The sequence below is a fragment of the Phalacrocorax carbo genome, chromosome 6 (genome assembly GCF_963921805.1).
Source record: "Phalacrocorax carbo chromosome 6, bPhaCar2.1, whole genome shotgun sequence".
Lineage (NCBI taxonomy): Eukaryota > Metazoa > Chordata > Aves > Suliformes > Phalacrocoracidae > Phalacrocorax > Phalacrocorax carbo.
Window position 1 is genome coordinate 18109982 of NC_087518.1, and position 18046 is coordinate 18128027.

The 18046-nt window shown below is 43.4% G+C and overlaps 1 protein-coding gene across 2 annotated transcripts in view; it reads left to right on the top strand.

Annotated features, from left to right (window-relative positions):
- POC1A (POC1 centriolar protein A) overlaps positions 1-18046 on the top strand; it is a 79208-nt gene that overhangs the window by 26212 nt on the left and 34950 nt on the right. For both annotated transcript variants that reach the window (XM_064453992.1, XM_064453993.1), the window contains 2 exons: positions 8269-8337; positions 11392-11490. In XM_064453992.1, the coding sequence (XP_064310062.1) occupies positions 8269-8337; positions 11392-11490 (168 nt within the window). The remainder of the gene's footprint in view (positions 1-8268; positions 8338-11391; positions 11491-18046) is intronic.

Below are 18046 nucleotides of genomic sequence, written 5' to 3' on the forward strand. Positions count from 1 at the left end.
CCTTGACTGCATAAAACTTTGAAAACTGTACTAAGTGGATGCTCCTGTCAAAGCTTTTAACTGTTGTCCTAATGTAATTTTCATATTTGTCTTCTTTTGTATTAATTGGCCAAGTGAGTGCTTAAGAAGTAGCTTTCTGGAAAAGGGTAAGTGTGGAGAAAGAGTGGATCTTTGCACCTCTCGTCCTTGCCTCAGGAAGCGATGTGCCAGGTTATTGTTCAGCAGGAGGCTGAACCTGCTTTCCATTTTCCTCCCTTCTGAGCTGTAGGTTGCTCCTCGATGAGTGCAGTGGCACAAAAAAGTAGTCTTATTTTGAATAAGAGTCCAAAACTGATTACGGTGATGGAGGTCTTTGGAATTAGACAATAAAAAATCCCTTTAGGCTGATGCTGTACTTAACTCAGGTCTTCTACAAAACAGTTGGTTTGTGAATCATCTGTTCAGAAGTAGAGTTAAACCTCCATATTATTTCCACCCCACACTGTTTCAGATCAGTTAAACATCTGCCACTCTCCTCTAGGCATCTAACTGACATTAGCACAGCTGAAGGGTATTTGCCGCTGTGTGATGACACCTCCTTGAGTCTGGAAACAAGTAGATATATAAAAGTGGCTGGTAGTGCTTGCTAGTTGTCTTTAAGAGTGTTGCACTGAGATGGCTGGAACCAGTACTGGCATAGCTCTGGGCAGACATGCCCTCTGCTGGCATGTGCTGTATTGTTGTGGGTTTGTTCTTTTAATGCCTGATTTAACAGATACCTTGCTTTTCCACTAAAAGTATATGATAACCTGTGCTTCATTCACAGTAAGCAACTGGCACTGACAACAGGCCTTGCTTTCATCACAAGTTGCTGGTGTGGATTCCTGCTGTGGCTGCTTCTCTAGCCTGGTCTGATATAGATAAACCCAGGCTACTTAATACTGAAGGCTTCTTTTTTTTCCTCCAGCGTCACTGTGATTTCTGCCAGTATCTCCAAGTGGCTAAAAATCAAGCGGGTGTGGATTTTTTTTGGTTGTTCAGTAGATTTGTCTTTCTAAGTGAGGGCTATAGGTTAGTCACCAAGTGAACAGCCTGTTCTGAAGACATTCTTGAGTTGTGACTTTGTGTGGGTGAATATGCTGGTTGAGACTTTGCTTTCTCTGACAGCTGATTGCTGTTATGTTCTGGGAAGGCGGCATGCAAGTGGACACTTGAAGGAAAAAAAAAAAAGTAAGGTCCTTTAGACATACTTTGACGCAACTGCTGGAGTGCCAGGAATTTGTTAGCAGCTGATTAACTGTAGTTTACATAGGGAGGATTGCCAAGTTTACATTTCTGTCTTTAATTGTAATGTAGCTGGCCCCCTTGCAGCAGAAGGATAGAGACAGGAGTTCGCAGCTTAGAGCTGACATCTTGCAGCTGTGAAGCATCATTTGTATTGTGCTGCATATTTTAGTTCTGGAGTGCTTCAAGCTGTAAAGTACTCTTGCCTAATTCCATACAGATGAGACACCAGGCTGGTATGTAAATCCACCTCTGGTACTGAATCACTGTTGAGGAACAGAATGTTTTGGGGCCTGTAAGTCACCTCCAGAGAGTTGCTAAGAAGAGAGCAGGTATGTACACAGTGCCTGTCTGCCCTTTGAGGTGATTTGATTAGAGCATTTCCAGACTGTCTTCCTTAGTGGAGTGGAAGTTCTCAGTAAATATTTAGAAAACATCTGCATGGGTATGTTTATAAATAGGAAGACAGAAAAAGCAAAGTTATGTTTCTCCAAGCAACCTTGACTTGAACCATAAAGTAGCTGTGTTCCACTTACCTGGGTGGCACAAGTGCTCACTGCTTTGCTGGCTGAATAAAGAGCAAGATCATCTGAGCAGGTGCACAAAAACAAATGTGCTCCTTCACTGTCTGCTGCAAGCTCTGCCTAGGTGGCATTAAACATCCGTGCAGGCCTAGCCTTCTTTGAAGGGTATGAGGGCATCTCAGGGCTGCACAGAACTGGACCAGCAAAGGGAGAGGAGGAGTATGTTGCAAACAAGCAATTGATTTTAGATTAGCATTTCTGATTATTAAAAGAAAATGAGTGCTCTATTCTTCCCTTGTATGTTTTTTTTTTTTTAACTGAAGCTCTCAGGAGTTAAAGCTACTGAAGATTCAGTTATAAGGTGCCAGTATAAATTTTCCCCATGTTAGCTGTAACCCTTTCTCCCTGGTGAAGGAAGATGCAGGCATTGACCGTCTTGCTCTGAGTAGTGATACAGTTTTTCAAAGCTCAGCGGACTGAGAATCCTTGTGACTTCTTGTCAGAGGTATTCTGTATGAAAACATTCCTTGTTGCCATTGTCATCTCTTCCCGTGCTTTTCTCCTTGGTTCCCTTTTACTGTCCCTTTCTATCCTTTGTGTTACCATCTCCACTGTGCACTTTCTAAGAATCTGCCCTTTTTATGTAAACACTTTTCTTGTCCTTACTGTTAAGAGATGTGGATTCTTTCCACAGCCCCTATCACTTTCCGCTCCATCTGCTGCATCCCCACTTGAGGACAATACTCAGTTCTGTCCTGCACCTCTTGATTTGCCAGTGTGCAATGCCTGTACTGACACCTTTCCCCTCTCCATATCGTCTTTGGGGTATTTGTGGTGTTTGTGAGAAGACAAACATCCACGGCTTTCATCGCTTCATGCCCCACCCTGCCCCCCGCTCTTGCCTCTTTCTAAGATTTGGATTTTCCTGTCTGAGGCTTCTTCTGCAGGATATGAGCTGCATCCTGTACCAGATTGTGAGATAAGTGTGTGTAACTGTCACCTGTCTTGCCCTTGTGTTTCCTCCTGCCTTGGTCTTCTCTGAATTCAGCTTTCTTCTCCTACTACGTATCCTGTTACTGTCTTTCACCTTTTCTGATGGGATTGATTTCCTTGCTGGAAGTTCGTCATTGATCCTGAGATACAGGCTCAGTGTTTCTGCCTTACCAAAAGGTCGGTTGGTTTGAGTTGGTCTTCACTGAACTCTCTTCACTGCTTTATCTGCTGCTGAAACCAAGTGAAGGACACGATGTCAGCATCATATCTCAGGTCTTCTATGTTCTTTGGTACTTGAATGCATTATCAAGTTTCTTACCTGCTCTTGATGTTTTCCTAATTGTCCTGATGACTTATTCTTTACATCTTTTGTTCCTCTAGCCTCTGTCATTTCAACGTCCACCAGCCCAAGTGCGACTTGCCCTCTTCTGTGCTATGAAGCAGTTGAAAGCACTATGAACAACAGCAATGACTGCTCTGTTTATTTCCTTTATGCCTTGAACTGATGACCCCATGCCCAAGATGGCAGTGTGCTTGTTGCTGCCTCTGATTTGCTTGTCGGACCTCATCACCCCTTGTATTTTCTTTTTCTCTTTGCACTAGTTAATCTATTCCAGGAGAGTTTGACTGAATGTATTGGCTCTTATCTTCCTCCTCCTACATCTCTTTTTGTGGGCAGTGGAAACTCTCCTTTAATTCAACTCTTTGCATCTTCTGGATACACCTTGTTCCAGCTCTTGGCACCTCCCTTACACACTTATCTGGCTCTTCTCTGCTATGCATTAGCTTTTCCCAGAATTAAAAAAAAAAAAAAAAACTGGGGGGGGAGGGGAGGGAGAAAAGTCTAGTGGCGTCCTTGACCTCACTTGTCTCTCAGCTACTTTCTTCTCTGCCTCTCCGTTCATCGTGCAGAGTGTGCATCATTGAACTACTCTCCTGGTTTATTCCTGGACCCTCTCCAGCCTGGCTCTTGTTTCTTCTGTTATGGTGAAGCCAAAATGTTAGCTCTGCTACTAGCTGAAGCTCACAAGTCTGGCCTCTCTTGACTTGAATTGACTGTTGGTGTTGGCCCTGCTGTTGTTGAAATCATGTGCCTTCTGTCCTCCAGCGGTTCTATGGGGGAGGAAATGGTGTTAAAGAGGGCTTTTTCTGTGTCTGTCCACTTAATATTTATAGGTGGTACACACTCATCTGCTGTCTGCATACAGGTATGACTGTTTCCTCCAGCCATATTTCCAATTCTCCAGACTAAACTTTTGGCCTTTCTTTTAAGTATTTATTTCAGAGAGATCTATTTCTAGCTCCACCTTTGAAAGCTTTGTGTTCAGGGATGCTGTTCCTGTTGTCTCTTGTCATCCCTGTGTCAATTGTTGCTGATGCTATTAGCATCCTGCCAGTGACTCACTCAGTGCTGTAATTTGTGTCCTGGCTTTGGATCCTGTCTGTCTAGGTGATGAATGCATTCAAGCCATTCAGACTAATTCTAAACATCTCTTTCTAAGGCCACACTTAATGTTTTGTGTAAGCTGATCAACCTGTGGATTGCTAGGGCAATAAAGGCCTTGTGATCACTAGCCTCCCTCTGTAGGAAGTAGGAAAGCAAGGAGAAGGTATAATCTCTATCTCTGGGGGGCAGTCTATACATAAATTAGATTGTGTAATGTCCTGTGCTTCATCCTTCTTACCTACGTATGCAACTAGAAGTGGGATGTCACCTGGTATTTCAGCTACCATGGCATAGCTGTCTGACCTTGCCCTTGTTTATTGGGAACGCTGCTGCAAAGGATGAGGTTTGGTCCTGTTGTTATTCCTTCTGTATTCAGTTTCTTTGCCACATCCAGTGTGTAAGCAGTCTGTCCTTTTCAAGGCTCCCCAGGGCTTATCTCCATCCTACCTGGTACTTCTCTTTCACTAGAGGAGATGGGTTGAATATTGATTAGTGGCAATGGTCTTCCCACTCAACATTTCCAGTGGATGACATTCTGCTCTCTTCTGTATTTTCCCTCAAACTTTCTGCAGCTCTCTCCCAGTATCACCAAAACTATTATTAAAATTTCAAACTTTGACATGCACAAAAGCTTGACACTCTCTGTGTTGCTGGCCTGCTAAGGATCAAATAGAAAAGTTCCTTACTGCTGACTTGGGGTATCTCATGGTCCAGTCCTTTCTTTCTACAGCTTGCTCTTTAATCTAAGGCAAGAAGGTGTAGGAATTTGTGGACTGGTGCTACCAGCTTGTGTGCAGCACCTAGAACAATGAGGATGCAGAATGGGAGCTTCTGAACCCTCAGGAAATACTAATAGAAGGGCACTTTTGTCTTGCTCTACAGAAAGAGGAATAAAGTGGTCCTTTAGAGCGTTGCTACATCACACATGTTCTAGTTGCATGGGAAGTAAGCTTAAAATTCTTGTATTGAAGAATATGCAACTGCTGCTTTCTGCCACTTTTGATGCGAACAGTAAGTTTAAGGGGGGCCAGAACTGAAAGACGACTTGAATTCTTCAGTCTCCAACCATGTACCTGTTGTCCAGGACTGCATCAGAAGCCTGTTGCATCTCTGCTGTGCTTACCTGGAACAAATGGGAGTTAGGCTCTGTCTAATCACTGTCATGTGTTGCTTTGTATTTTTGTGTGTTTATATTAAATTGGGAGAGTATTTGGCAAACTATTATTTGTATGTTGCTGTAGCAAACGTGTTAAGATCCAGCAAGTGTTGTAAGTGTATGTAGTAAAAATACTTTTCACTTAATTTATGTCAACAAATCTGTAGAGGATGTTGTGTCTATAGACTTGTTTGTTCCCCTTCTTTCAATCTGTAAAGGCACATTCAGTTTTTTATATCAGTTTCTATTTTGGGAGGAATATGTTCTGTTGAACTTTTTTCCCTTCAAAATGCCATGACTTTGGAGTCAGTTCATTGCCTGTTTTGATGTGATCTGTGTTGTGCTAAATTTTGTCTAAATACACTGAAATACTTAGACTGATAAAAATAGTTTTGTGAAGCACTGCTCCTCTCCAGTATTCCTCACTTGTGCTTGTTTCTGAACATTTTGTCTTAAGCAATGTCTTGAATTGTGCTTTTTGCACTCCCAGCCTCACTGGTTTATTACAGTCAGAGCGCAGCTTCTGCATCCTCAGCTCTTTTGAGCGGTGTTCACCACTGTGCAGTTTTCTGGCTATGTACTTGTTTCTGCCCTTCCTTATTGCTTGTTTGTCTTTACTTTTGCATTTTTTGAGTTTCCATGCCTGACAGTGTGATCAGAGAGCTGAACTGTTGGGGAAGGTGGGTGGGACTAGAAAGCAGCAGCGCACTTTGTCTCAGCTGACTGATGGCAGTGTCTTTGATTTGAAATATCTGCACTATTTAATGCTGTTAGTTGAACAAGCTTAGTCACACTAATGACTGTGTATGCATTTTGAAATTGCTGCTACTAGATCAATTCTGGCAAGATCTCGAGTGAGATGTTGTTATTAGAAGGCCTCAAATCCTTTTGAAATCACTGCAGGTGAAATTATAATATGGTAATGTGTTTTAAGGAAGCTAATGCCCTTCACACTGGGAGTGACCACATCAAGACTAGTTTTGCCAGCATAACCTTGTGCCAGCATATTTGAAAGCACACAGAACTCTGGGACACAGGTTGCAGTGAGAGTTGGGTTTATCCCAAATGCAGTCTGGCTATTTGTCTATCTTCAGGATTTATAATGATGAGTTCACTCCTACAAAGTAGGAGAGAAAGAAGGGAAACAAGAAACAAACTAGATGTGAGATTTCCATGTGATGCCCATTGGGAAGATGTGAACTCTTGTCATTGCAAGTTGATACAGGGTGAGGAGAAGCTTCTTGCTTGTCTTCCTAGACGTGTGATCTACTGGAAAGAGGATAACTCCTGTCAGGAGATGTGTGTTCATGTGGCGGGGTTTTCTGGTGGTTGTTTTGTGGCTTTTCTGGTGGTTGTTTTGGGTGTGGGGTTTCTTGTGTGGAGTTGTTTTTTTGTTTGTTTGTTTGTTTCAGCCTGTCACAAGATCAGCTTGATTCCTCAGCAAACTTGGCTGTAGGCAGCCTCTGGAAGTGCTCGTTCTAGCCTCTGCCTATTTCAGCTTGGGCAAAAACTCAGACTCAGGACGGTCTGCAAAGTAACATGTTCAGCAGCCAATATAAAACTTCACTGTCTGGGTCTTCAGCTGTTTATTCTAAGCAGAACAGTTTGTCTGTTGTGCCTGTGCTCAAACACACATAATGATTTCCTAGCTCTGTTTAACTGCATCTTGGATGCCTCATCCTTCCCGTGTGTGTCCTCCTGCGTGCTTTCTGAAAGGTTGAAAACGTATTAAAATAGATGCGTGGTGTGAAATGCATGCTTTTACTCAAGCAGTGCTGCAGCAGTCAGCACCATTTAAAGTCTCTCAGAACTGACTGTTTTAAGAGCAAGGCTTCTTCATAGCACAGGCACTTGCCTTTTGCAAAGATGATCCTGAACGCGTTGGCTCTAGCATCTCTTCTGTGAGACTAAGAGAAAAGTAGTTTTAAGCCAGCCTTCCATTCTTCAGTTTAAAATCCTTACAGCTAACACAAGCCTGCATAGATCATTAGCCTGTAGCTCAGATGTGGCAAAGGATGGTGGTGTACAGAGTGCCTGCCTGCTGTTTGTGTTCACCTGTGCTGCCGCAGGTGCCTGTTTTGGTTTGAAGACTCTATCATTGCTTGGCTGCAATGATGTATGGGAATAAGGATCCAAGGCTGTAAGGTGATATGAAGCAGTACTTCTGTTTTGGTTTTGATGGATTTGGTGTGAGGAAGAGCTTGGAAAATGTAAATTCTGAAGGTTTGACAGTTGGAGCCTGAAAGGTGGATTCATAACTTCTTAAACTTTAAAAAAAACCAAACCCAAAACACCCAAACAAAAATGCCAAACAAAAAGTATATTTTCTGTAGGACCTGGCTTATGATCTGTGAGTGCCTAGAATTGACAGGTGTGAGGGTATTTTACTTCTAACAGTCTTTCTCAGTAAGCCCTTAGCTCCTCTGTGTGTATCTGTGTGTTTAAACCTCCTTTTCTGCTTCAAACCTTTCCATCAGGTGCCTAACTGAAGGCTGCGTTTGTCAAAACTTAACAGCCTCACTGCTTTTAATAGATGAATAGGAGTTTTAGGTATTTCTAATTCTAAAGGGAAGTGAAAATGATTGAGAGGGAAGAAGGAAAAGCTTGAAGAAGCTGTAATACTTGGTTAGTTCCTGTCTGTCTTAATGCCTTGGATATTGAAAAGCGGATGTCTTGAACTGGGAGCAAAAATGGGGGAAATGGCAACTGTCTACCAGTGAGCTTAGCATGTTAATTGTGGCCTACTTACCTGACAGATAAAAGCTTTCTAAATTTTGCCTTTAGATTGCTGATGTCAAATGAGAGATACCTTGAAAAGCTGTAATGAGTAGAGCTTTATAACACTCTTTCACTTTTTTTTAAACCTCTTTTAAATCTATTTGCAGGGGCCAGCCACCTGTGTAGCTTTTTCAAGAGCTGGAGACTTATTTGCCTCCGGAGGTTCTGATGAACAGGTATGTGTCTGTTTAATTTGATAGTTTTGTGCCTTGTAACTGTTTTATAGGCACATTACTGGTTTCAAAGAGAAAAATATTAAAAATAGTGACATATATTAAACATAAATTTTTCTTAGTGAGGAAGCACTTTAGCTGGATTATCTGGGAATGGGTATGTACAACAGAGGAAATATTGCTCTATATACAGGCCTTGTTATATGCATTTCTGAGGTATCTGCTGCCAGGGAATAAGTTAGATGGGTGCACGAATGGCTGTGTTGAGATACCTTGAATATCAAAGGCTATGCTGATGGATTGTCTCCTGATCTGCTAATGGCAAGTTCTGAGACACAAGCATAAGGACAAGGCAAGCGGACAGAGATGCTTCCCTTGTAGACCAGCGGGGCCTGGAAGAGTGTTCAGCGCTCTATTTCGTATTCCTCAGTGCTCTCCTCCTCCCATGGGTCTGTCTTCTCAGCCTTATTTGAGACACTGTAGCTAAGCCATCTTCAGTGACTGAGACCAGATGGTTTTGAGTCTGATCAGATGTGAATGTAGGCTGCAGATCTCTGTAGTAATGGGAGCCTGGTGCAAAGCTGTGCTAACGCTGCAGCTGCACAGCTTTTTGGGTCTGAATTGAACTTTTTTCTGCTGACCTTGATACATATGCTAGGATTAAAAGCCTGGGTGTCTTGTACTGCTGGTAAAGGGGTTTTTGTGAATGAAGCAGTAGGGACAGGAGGGGAGATCGCTCCCTTTTACTTCTGGTTCTGAGTTATAATCCAGATTCACATTTCTTTGAGTTGCAGGGTTTTGATTTCTGTTGTCAGTGGGGGAAAGCAAAAATGTACCCAGTATGTCTGGACCATGCTGAAATGACTTGCTTGGATTCTCTATATCATGTATGTTTTCAGCTGTATGCTGTCAAGAAGGAAACTAGTCCTAGGGTTGTAGCTCACAACAGTTTCCTGAGCTGCTGCATTTTAACTCTATTTTATAGGTTTGCTGAGATAGGTGGCATAACTTGTCATCTTGTCTCTTTAAGACCACTTTTTATTTAAGCCTTTTAACAGCCTGTTTTGAAGAGATGCATGCCGTTCTCTGTCTTATGAAGTTTCATATATTAAAGTTTGCTCTTGAAATGCTTATTTAACACAAGAAATAAATATACCTCTTCGCTGTAGTTCCTTTCTTCCTTAAAAGCCCTAACATAGCTGGAAGTTGCAGCTATATATCAATTCATTGTTACTTATTTTCAATAGAAAATTTCAGAAATCATCTTTGTCTTCATTTTCTAGGCAAAGCCAAGAAGCTGACTTTTATTTCTTTAATTTTTACCTTAAGATATATTAGCCTTCATTTCTCTGTGTAAAGTACATTCCTTCAAAAGGCTTTTGCTTTATCAGCTCCCTCTTTGTCTTTCCTATGGTTGGGATTTCTTAAAACAAAGTAATGCTCATTACAAAGCATCACGCGGTATTGTTAAACTGAAATACTGAATGGCAGTGCCTCCCCAGAAAGGTCCTTTGTAAAGGTACATTTATGGCATGGGGTCATACCTAACTTCTTTGGCAGTCCTTTCTGTTGTAGCTCAAGGCTTTGTGTTTCTGAGCGCATATATTGGGAAGAATGGCTGTTGGCTTTCCTTTTCTTAGCTTCCATGAAGGAGCTGCTTCTCTCCTCTTAGGTTTGTATCTGAAAATGCAGGCTTCCTTTCATGTGTGAAGAAAGAACTTTTAACATACAATATATGTATGTGTTAAAAACAGCATTAGTCTTAAATTGCCAGTTGTGTATATACAAGAAGCTTTTTCAGTGGAATGGACCTCGCTGAGTACTAGCTTTCTGCGTCCAAGAGAAATAAGAGAAATAATAATCAAGAACATCTTTACAGGTCAAGAAGTTTTTAGGTTGGTTGGTTTTTTTTTTTTTGTGGGGTAATTTAGACATGTAGCCTGTCTTAAAAAAATAATTGCTGAACTGCAAACAGGCCTGTTGTCTGAGCCTGCTGGAATCAGGTGGTGCCATTTGCACCCTGTGCTGCAAATATATGCTGGTCTTAATACAGTTAGTGTGAGTTGCCCAGCTGAAGGTACGGGCTGACTTCAACCCAAAGTAGTGGTCTGAGTAAGTATCCATTTTTCTGTCATTGATCTTCACTGAGCTGTGTTCTGTTGCTCTTAATCCCCAGGTTAGACTAGGTGGCAATGTCCATCTTTGTTGTAGTAGCACCTTTTCTAGCTGTGAAGAGACAATCTATACAATAAAAGAGCATCATTTTTTTCTGTCACACAATGGAATGGCCTTGTTGGTTAACTATGCAACTACAAAAGAAAAACGCTTTTAGTTCATGCAAAGCAGGGATGAAAACTTCTAATTGAAGAATAAACACTGGTGTTTCTGATAACCAAGGTGAGCTGCCTGGTTTGACAAGGTGTCTTTCAGACTTCTGAAATAGTTGATTGATTGCTCTTGAACTTTTTTTAGACTTTTAGAGCCACTGCTAAGGATTTTACTCCATAGATTTGCTCTTGATATTTTGAAGTGGTTTATGTGTTAGAGGCCTCTCTTCTCCTCTGAAATAAATACTGCATTTTGGAGAGAAGATGTCTATAAGAGGAATTTAATTTTAGTGTATAGGTGACAACCTAGCTCAGGATCTCTGATGCTAGTCTCAGAGTACTAACTCTCCTTTTCCTGTGAATGAATCTTATGATAAACCAGTGACTAGTTGTTTGGGGCATGGCTGATAAGTGCTATAATGCTAAGCATGGTATTTTAATATATTTGTGGGTTTAATGGTGTATTCTGCATGTTGCTGTTAAGTTCTCTAGGTAGCTCTAGCTTCATGATGTTCCTGACCCAAGGAATCTTGGGAGAGGTCATTTACCTATTGAGAACACAGTTGTGCTATGTCTTTTTTCAGTAGGATATTTACAAATAACATCCTTAATTTAATTGATGAAGGTTTTCTTGGGTAAGTGTTGGTGTGCATCTGCTGACTCCTCTCTGATCTTTGGTTTTGACCTTTAAGCAAATGCAGATGGAAAATTGCATAACTTTCTTCTGCAGGTGATGGTGTGGAAGACTAACTTCGATGCAGCAGATTATGGTGGTGTACTGAAAACACAGAAATCTGGCACTACTGTGGATGGGACCCATCACACTCTGGTAGGTTAGCATACAGAAATTGCATAGAGTTCCTTTTTAGTACACTTCCTGCAACTTGAAAGCATGTGGCTCTTTCAGGCAGTTAAACTATAGAGCCATCTTTCATTAGTATTTATCTGAACTGCAGGATGTCTGTTGTTAACCAATCTCATTATTGTTTGTTCTGTTTAACTGTACTTTATAGGAAAACGATATATTTATTTTAAAAGGGAAGTAAATTTAGTGCATGTATATATACTTTTTAAAATTAACAGTCTGTGTTTAAGAATGTGTGGTAGGCTGCGACGATAGTCCACAAAAAAAGCACAGATGTGATTAACAGCTGAAGTCAGTTTTGCTAGCTGATAGGAATCCTTTAGGCTGGTGTAAGTCCTGAAAGTAGATACTGCTCATGATATCTTTTCACTGACAGTCAGCAAAGACAAAAGAAATCTCTGTGCATAGGCTTCATATGTGAGAAATAGTTGATCTATTATACTGGAGCTTCTTTCCTAAATACTTGGAGACATCAGGTCACACCTGTTGCCTGAACCATGTGTTTAAGAGTCGTCTGAGTTCTGGCTGTATCTAGTGTTTAAATCCACCAATTGAGTAATTCAGTATGATGCACTGATCTAAGTGTAGTACTAATGTTGGATGTCACAGCTATTGTGAGAGTAACCCTTTAAAGTTACTGCCCACAAGAGTTAAGTTTTGCACATGGTGATGCTTTACTGCTGTATTTTGTCTTGTCAATATTTGGCTGTTTTTGATACATTTGAATATACCTATGGGATTCTGAAATATGTTATTACTAGGGCTGTTTTTTAGTACATCTGTTCAACATGAGCTGTGAGCTAAAAAAGCAGTTTGTGAGACAGGGGGTTTATGTGTATGTGCCATTGCCTCAGTGGAAAGGTAAGCTTGCAGCCAGCACCTGTTGCTCTGTGGCAATGTCTTTAATCTTTTCAACTTTGATCTTCTTTACTTGGCTACTAAGCTTCTGTTCTGTCTTAAACATAGTAGTGTTTTTATGTAATGTTACTTCAGTCCTTTACTGGAGGTGTTGAAATAGCTGTAGTATTTTGTGATGGACAAGATCAGAGCCTAACTGGCTGCAGCTTTAAACCTGATGCTTTACTATGTGGAGTGCTCTGTAAAGAAAGCAAACACAACCAGAGGATGTTAGTGCTAGGTGAGTGGGAGAGGATCCTAGGAAACAATCACAGAAGGAAGGAGGAGGTGAAAGTGTTTATTGGTCTTTGGCTGGTTTTAGCTGAAACTGGCTTCTTCCTTTTCTTCGTCTCCTGTGTGCTAACTCTAAAGTTATGCTGGCTATGAAACTAGCAGTCCGATGACCTCTTTGTTTATTAGCCTGTTGAACTGGACTAAATTTGAACTCTATCTGCTTTAATTTAAGATATTGTGTAGTATAATTCTGGGCTGAAATACAGCACAGATAAAGAAAGCCTTTATGAGAAGAAATACCATTTTCAGTTTGTAATATTAAATGGTGTAGACAAGGTGTCTGCTAATGGAAGATTATTGTAAGCTTAGCCGATCTGTACCGCTGTTATTATCAGACCATATTATCCAGGAGTAATTTAAGGAAAGGAAGGAAATGCCTGAGCTCTTATAAACCATAGTTCTTCATTATAGAACCTCTTAAGATATGCTGAACAAAACCCTTGAACAATGACTAGCCACCCTGAACATCTGTCCCTCCAACAAAACTATTGCCCTGTGGAAGAAGGTTTACCTGGGAAAACGTCTACTAGGTGCTGCTGGGACCAACTGTTTGTGTACTGTTGACAGGCAAATCCATGTCATCTGGTGTTGGTTGACAAGGGGTTGCTCTACTTGTGCCCTGAGCCTATGGGAAACAGGGCACTGCAGATTATTTGAGGTGTAATATATTGGTTTGGACCAGGGGCTGTGTTTTTAGAAGGTCAAAGTGAATCCATGCTGAGTCATGTGGAAGAGACATATTTTGGTTTGGGCACCTAAATTACTTCAAAGGGGTGAGTATTTTGAACTGTCACCCAAATGCAACCTTTGCTTGGGCATGCAGCATGGGAGCTGCTGATTCAAGCAGTACTACCTGAATATAAAAAGTGTTGGAAAGTTACTGCGCTATGTGCAACTTCCAGAAGATCAAACGGAGTGATAGTAGGATTCTTCCTTCCTATTTATTCCTTAAGCAAATGTGGTATTATCTTTTGGTCTGAATAGCATGATGGATCACAGAATCACAGTTTGAAAGGACCTCAGGGATCATCTAGTCCATTTCTAGGAAGAGCACACTCTAGACAAGGTGGCCCAGCACCCTGTCCGGACAGCTATTGGACACTTCCAAGGTGGCAGACTCAACCGCTTCCCTGGGGAGATTATTTCAATGGTAGACTGTCCTCACTAAGAAAAATTTTCCTCTCGTATCCAATCAGATTCTTCCCAAGAGCAACTTGTGTCCATTCCCCCTTGTCCTCTCCATGTGACTCCTTGTAAAAAGGTTGTCTCCATCTTCTCTGTAGGTGCCCCTTAAGTACTGGTATACTGTAATGAGCTCAAAATTTCTAAAATCCAATTGTTCATATTACACCTTATACTTGCATTTCAAAATTAGTTTGCACTAAGGGTGACCAATTTACCCCCACCCCAGAATATTTCAAGCGGATCTGGAGTCAGCTGAGAAAAAAAGGCACTTTTTATGGCAAAAGGTTCACAGTGCTCTTCTGTCTGCACATGTCAAAATGTGGGGGAAATAAGGAAAGACAACAAGTATGGGAATGCAGTAGTGTCACTGTTTCCACCAAGGTACTTGCTCTTCCTTGCCCAGCGGGCTGTGTGCCCTGGCACTGCTCACAACATTTGGGGCAGAGGGCAAGTTTCATGTGTAACCTGAACTTTGAACACTTAACACCTGCAATGAGTATGACATAGTCCCAGCACCTTCAGCCTGGGGGCTCCCAAAATGAGTTTATATAGAAACACTGCATAGGCTTTGAGCAAAGCAGACATCTGTCCCGGACCAAGGCAGCTGGAGAGGATGAGCTTGCTGCAGTTGAAGCCAGGCTCTTTCACCAAGAGCTTAGACCAGTTAAGTAAGTGTTTCCTAACACTGCAGAGGATGACTTCCAGGAAACCAGGGCAAAGCTGGAGGGCCATGCTCCTTTCCCTTCATTCATGATATTTTCATGGCCATTTTCTGCTCCCTGGCATGAAAGTGCATGCTCCTGGGTGGTACAGAGACCCGAAGCACAGGGTTCAGGGGAGGCAAATGATTGAAATCAGCCAGCCCAGAGGCTTTCCACAAGCGTCATGCACCAAAGACAAGTTATTGCGAGCTTCTCCTCACAGCTAGGCATCTTCTGCTTACCCATCCACACAGCAGCCACCCAGTAAACTCATTTCTACTCAAACCTGGAAGCTCTTGTTGCAGAAGACACAAATGAGAATGTTTAGATAAGAGAAGGTATGATCATCTCCCAGTTATGCCTCCCATGCAGCCTAATCTGCACCCATCCCCTCACCCCTCCCAGTCCACACACTGGCCTGAAAACAGAAACCACCAAAGCACCGTTCTCACTCAGCAATGGATGCCTCATGGACCCCCAGGCACCATGCTCAAGGCAGGAACCAAAGGAGTGCTGCACAACAAAGGGCAGATACCCATGCACGCTACTTGACCAACATCATCTACCTTGGATTAGCAGCTTACTGTCTTGGGGACTAATTCTTCCCTGTGGCTGGGGGTGGATTCACCAACATCCTGGGCTTCCCTCCAGCTGTGCAGCCCCACACAGCAATCGGGCTCAGGGGGAAAGAGCTGCCAGTTTTTTTGCTGGCAGGTCAAGCTCGCAGGCTCAGGGAAAGCACTGAGTATGTGCAATTCTTGCCAACTTCCCATTAAAAGCACCTCTGAAATCCTTCCACTCCACAGTAGCCAGCCTGAGCAGCAGGAGCCTCACCTCCTGGCTCCTTGTCCTGCCTATTGCACCAGCCTCTTCTCATGCCCCAAGAAAGGGTGAAAGTGCAGGTGTCACCCCAAACATATTAAGAAGAAAGTTACACCACTGCCTGAGCAATCCCCTTTGTGCAATGCGGGCATAACATGGCCAACCAGAGCAGATCCCATCCAGCACATGCTTATCTAATCAGCACAAGCTCCACAGGTCAGGTTTGAGAAGTCATTTCCCACTGCATGGTATCAGACACACACCATGCCGTGGCTCTTGTTGGGCAATGGGAGACCCTTGTTTCTTTTTCACCGGACAATCCAAGCCACCAAGCCCCATGGCGCTGACCACAGAGGGCCTTGCTGCGTGTCCCGCTCGGGATGGCAGAGTCCCATCAGGCATGGCTGAACACAGTGATGGGAGAATGGTAAGAGGCTGGGAATGGAAATTTAAGTTTGTGGTTTGTGCCTGAAGCCTGTCACTGAGGAAATGGGTCTCAAAGTGACAACAGCAGCCAGTTCTACACTTGATGCTCAAGGAAAGGGGTGGTTGTCAGGAACTACAAACCCTAGTAGAAAATTCTGAGCATGTTCAGGTGAGCAAAGAAAACGGACTTGAAGAAGGGACATATGCCTGGTCACTCAGCACAGCGCAATGGGGATAAAGGTCTTGTATCAAGGGAAGGTACAGGAGTGAGATGGATGCATCCCTTCTCAGAGGTCTCCAGTGAACCCACCGAGCAGCATCAAACCCTTAGGAGGCAAAGAGGAAGGGCATAAGTCACAAAATCAGAGCACAGAAACCAGCTTGTGGAGAGTCAACAAAGGAGGAGGTTTGGTGTGGGAGACAAGAAAGCCTCTTGAGAAAGCGCTTGAGAGATAAGCTGTAAGATGCACAGGAAATCAGACAGCACCTGCAGCTCTGCACCTGGGCTGTAACCCAACCACATGCATTTCGACATGGCCATGAGCTATTTCCTCAGCCAAGCGTGGACACTGGTGAGGGATGCAGGCAATTGCGGAGACCTGTTTTTAGGATGCTGTTCTGCAGCCTCCAAAGAGACTGGCTCATCCTCAGCAACCCCTGTTTTGACTGCCATTTCTGCCTCCTGGACTATACTAGTGAAGAGGGGAACATCACCAGAGTGTGGAATTCTTCCAACACCTGCAGGTCTTCATCATTACCTCTGCTCACTTGGCTTTGACTTTTGCACCACCCCATTTATAGAAATATTATCCCTATCTATGGGAAGAGAAAGGCCTAGGTCTTTACCACTTAGCTCGCCAGCTCCAGCTCAGGACACGGAGTCCAGAGCTGAGCCAAACCAAACGCTCCCTGCACCGCCGCGTCTCCATCCAGTGCCCAAACGCTGGGGCGCCTTCCAGAAGGCAAAGCCACAAGTGTTCTACGAGATCACCTGGCCAAAAGAAAGAACACAGGTGCTGATCTTGGCTCAGCTTCTTGCTGGCTCAGATACTGTAGCTGCAGAAGCTGAGCTCCACACAGGCTGCAAAAGTCAGCTGAGACAGTGGCAGGGTCCAGCCATGTTGTACTTCCACTGCCAGCAGCACCCTAGCCAGCCAGCTTAAACCAAACCTGCATCTCTGTGCCCAAGCTGGAGATCGCAGCATGACTGCATGCAGACAAGTTACATAGTCTTAAGCAAGTCACTCCACCTTCCAGTGAGTCAGGATCCCAGTCCACGAGGGGTGATTTGAATATGACCTCTCCTGTCTCACAGGGCTCTGGCAAAGATCTCAAGGATTTTTGCACAACGCTGCAATTACATGACACGCCATCTACGTGATGGTTTTTAACAGATAGCGGTGCTGAGAAACCTACCAGCAGGGATGTGGTGGGGCTCGGAGAAGGATCCCCCATTGGAGGAAAAGGACCGTTTCCAGCACTATCCAAGACTTTTGGGTGTAGGTTGACTTGCTAGCGAGACCAACATACCAGCACACAAAAGCGGTGTGTGTTTTTCCCTCCAGCCCTGCTTTTTCAGGTCTACTTCATAGGACTGGCCCTGAAAGCCTTTTGCAAAGGGGTTTTGCAAAAGCCTTTCCATTCCCAGTCCATGAACAGCCCCTTCCTCCACGGGGGAACTCTAGCAGACAAAGCTGACCTAGAAAGGATAAGAAGCGCTGATCTGTTAGGACAGGAAAGTAAAGGAAGAGAGACAAGGATAGCCCTGACGGTAGTGAGAGGATCTGGAAAGACAAGGTCGCCACATGTCTTTGGAACAAGTCCCCTTCCTCTACACACCTATCACCCATTAACCAGGCTTCAGCCTCCAGGCAAGGACCTCAGCCCCAGGGCCAGCAGAAGCCCGTGATTGCCAGGGTGTGATGGGGCACACACAGTTCTGGTAACATGGTTTAGCCAGGACAGACTCCTTAACAGAGGGCACAGGTAAGTAGGAGCAAACAAAAACCAGAGCTGGCCCATCAGATGTTGCTGAGGTGCCAGCTGTTTGGTGGGCTGTGACCACATTTCTTCTCTTAAGGTTTCACATCACGCTTTCATGCTTTCCTTAGCATTTCTGACATAGTTTTTCTGGCTTTACCTGGTTGTCACGCTAGAGGGTGATGAGAGGTTTCCATGCACATGACTTCACTCTG